At 29.8% G+C, this 3,314-nt stretch overlaps 1 protein-coding gene across 1 annotated transcript; it reads left to right on the forward strand.

Moving 5' to 3' along the window:
• Positions 1 to 385: 385 nt before the first annotated feature.
• Positions 386 to 3,170, forward strand: LOC119839983. The gene is made up of 3 exons (XM_038366461.1): positions 386 to 507; positions 1,019 to 1,087; positions 2,068 to 3,170. Exons 1-3 carry the CDS (start codon positions 438 to 440, stop codon positions 2,283 to 2,285), a joined length of 357 nt encoding a protein of 118 aa, XP_038222389.1. The 5' UTR covers positions 386 to 437; the 3' UTR covers positions 2,286 to 3,170.
• Positions 3,171 to 3,314: the final 144 nt, after the last annotated feature.

Genomic DNA, 3,314 nt, shown 5'->3' on the forward strand with positions numbered 1-3,314 from the left:
ATGATGATGATCACGTTGATTCTTTGAAAAACCACAAAATTACGAGTTAATATACCAAAAATTACAGTCTTGTGAACGTTATGTTTTAGTGGAAGTTATGTTGTGAACCTCCTACTTTGGTCCCGTCTATTATAGAAAAAAAACTGTTTTTTTTTAAGAAAACCTATATTTATTTGTTTCCGATTGCAGCGATTGAACGGGCGCTTCCGTATTAATCATGCATACAAATTTGCGTCAATAGAATTTGAGAAATCCAAATAAAAAATTTATTAGGGTTAAATAGAGATATGGCAAACAGTTCAATAGTGGTAGGTGATAAGATATATATAAATTAAATAATATATTGAGTAAGTTATATAAACAGTTGAAGCGTGCACAAGAAAAGCTGTGTATATTTTGAAGTGAAAGGAGTGTGTAGTGTGGAAATTGTAAAGAAAATGTTATTCAACTGCCGATTAATTTTGTTAGCGATTTTTGTATCTGTGGACGGGTTATTTTTACTTGAAGGTATTATAAAATATTAAATAATATATATATTTATCAAGATAACGGTATTAACTAACTTATTTATAATTGTGTTTGATTGAATGACTTTGTATGTAAGTAAAAATATAATTATGAGCTTGAATCCTTTACCATTTTAGATTTAAAAATTATTATGCAGTGATTGGTCTTATTTATATTTTTATCATAGATATTAATAAAATATTCAGCTACTTACGATATGTCAATCAATAATTTAAAAGTTTAGTGTTTGTTTAGTTTCTTGATTGCAAAGTTGGAAATTAAAGATTTATGAACGGATTTAAAACCCAATTTATTCTTCACTCAGTTGACAGTCATGAGTAAATATTCCCAATTTAATTTATCAGTCAGTAAAGTATGATATTTTAATATAAAAAAACACCTACATCCTAGTGGTTCTCTCAAATTTTCCCGTAAATGCTTCCGTTTGCAGAATTGTGTCTCGCCTCAATTCAATCGAGTATATTATTAATAATTTGCATTATTATTTCAGACAAGGAGCCGTTTTTCTTTTGCTTAAAAATTTGCCCACTTTACTGTTCCCCGAGGCGCAGTGACGAGGGTGAGTCAAAATGAATTACGCGACTTTTTTTGGATTTTATTTACTTCGCGTCGCCACTTCCACAACAATCACGGGACGTATTTACTTTCCTTTGTGTTCGCGTTTATATTGACGATGTTAGATCGTTTGTCACTCTGTCTTTTATTTTTGTTTCTGGTAAGTATGCCAGTAAGTACTGAAATGATAGACATGTGCATCTATGTGTGTATGTTTTTTGGTGTTGCTTGGACTATGAATATTACAGTCGTACAATATGGGTTGTTTTCTGTTAGAGTATCTTTTATACAAAGCCTTCGAACATCTAAGTGTTGATTGTTTAAATCTATTGAATTTATTCCCTTTTCTTATCCCTTATCAATTAAAAAGGAGCAATGTATTTGCATAGAGCTTACTATTAAGCATATGGGAGGTGGTGATTGTTTATGGTCAGACGAACCACACCACCATCTCAGTTGCCGCTATGACATAAAACAAAGGAACGATTTTAATATAAGATCTATTTTAAGGTAAAATTAATTTATTAGATATTTCAAGACTAATGAACAGCTTTTCCTAGTTAAATTAGCTTAGTCTGATAGGGCAACTAGAATACTGATTAAGTGTCTGCGAAGTTATTTAACAACGATTCATTTAATCTACAATTAATAAAAATGCAGAAAAATTATTAATAAGTGGACAGAAAAACGTCCGATAAATGTTTTAAATATTTGCTTATTAGTCCAACTCGATATATTAGAGATCGAGATATTAGACTGATTATTAAACAGATCTTTAATAACACAGAGTTTATACGTATATATAAGAAAATCAATTCTATTAATACCGACATTCCTAACAATTGCAATGGACAAATTGGCATAAAGTTAATACGAATTAAATAGCCAATTTATTAATATTTATTTTTATATAAATCTCTCCGTGTATGTGTTTTTTGTGTGTAGGTTAATATATTTTGTTTAACATTTTAAATAATATTTCAGATGTCTCATCACTAATCTACACAGACGATGATCTGCCCCCTTTCATATACGACCACGAGCCTGAAATAATATACCCATATCGTCACGGTCATTCTTACTTCTGCAAATTGCCGCCAAAACCGACCACAACCACTACGACAACTGTAAAGCCGACCACTGAAGAACCGACGTTTATTTGTCAGCTATGTATGAAAAAGTGTAACAAAAAGTCTGGTTAATAATTCGATTAATTTATGTAAAAAGTAGGCATAGTGCAGTGGGGCAATTGAGTAAAAGAGGTATTTTTGATTTTATCCGAGTTCGGTAAGAATAGAAATTACGTTTTTTTAAATACATATTTTTGTTACGTGCCAAAATAAATGGATTTACCCCTTTATCCGCAATAACCCAAGTTAGTACACGACGTTAGTTATCTTTAGTCGATAAAATTAGAGTATGTATGTATTTGGAAAATGTGTTACATTTTTCACTGTGTTCATTTGCAACACAGTATTTTTATCACAAGGAACTTAGAATTTTATCCGTGTTATTTATTTTACGTATATTTCCAATTTAACAGACATTTACTATGAAATTTCATGAACAAATCTGCTTCGAAAAACCAATTATGTCGTTCTTTGAGCAAGTACAAATTCTAAAAAATGATGAAGTTTTACAAAATCGTACCTACGCGTAACATTGATGAAAGTTCGACGATTATCCGGATTTTCCATTAACTTTCCAACAATTAAGGAAGTGACAAGAACATTATTTTGCGGGAACATTACAATGACGAACTGCGCATTGTTCAAATCTTAAGATTTAGGGCCTATTGTTGATGGAATGTAATAATTCTCCCTTCATAATTTTTAAACGTATTATCCATCATTTGTATTACAAAATCCAAATATATATAGATGTGTTTTTGTTTATTCTATTGTTCCATAAGACGTAGGTAAATATATTTTATTCCGCCATTGATGTCTGCCTTTAACAACCACTTAGAATTTTATGATACGCGATTATTTTAGTTCATCAATTAACTTCTTATCAAATGTGTCTTACAAAATACGTATTTGTTTTAATTTACCTGAATTTTATATTTGTTTTCTACTATCTCAGTAGATACTATTTTAATTTGGTTTATATTGGATAATAACTTTGTATGGCACTTTAAAAATAAAATGCTTTCTTTTATACCTAGTCTTGCCATAAATATTGTAATAAAGAAAAAAGAAAATTGTTAACTGCAAATAACATTTATTACT

Source organism: Zerene cesonia, chromosome 5, assembly GCF_012273895.1.
Source record: "Zerene cesonia ecotype Mississippi chromosome 5, Zerene_cesonia_1.1, whole genome shotgun sequence".
Lineage (NCBI taxonomy): Eukaryota > Metazoa > Arthropoda > Insecta > Lepidoptera > Pieridae > Zerene > Zerene cesonia.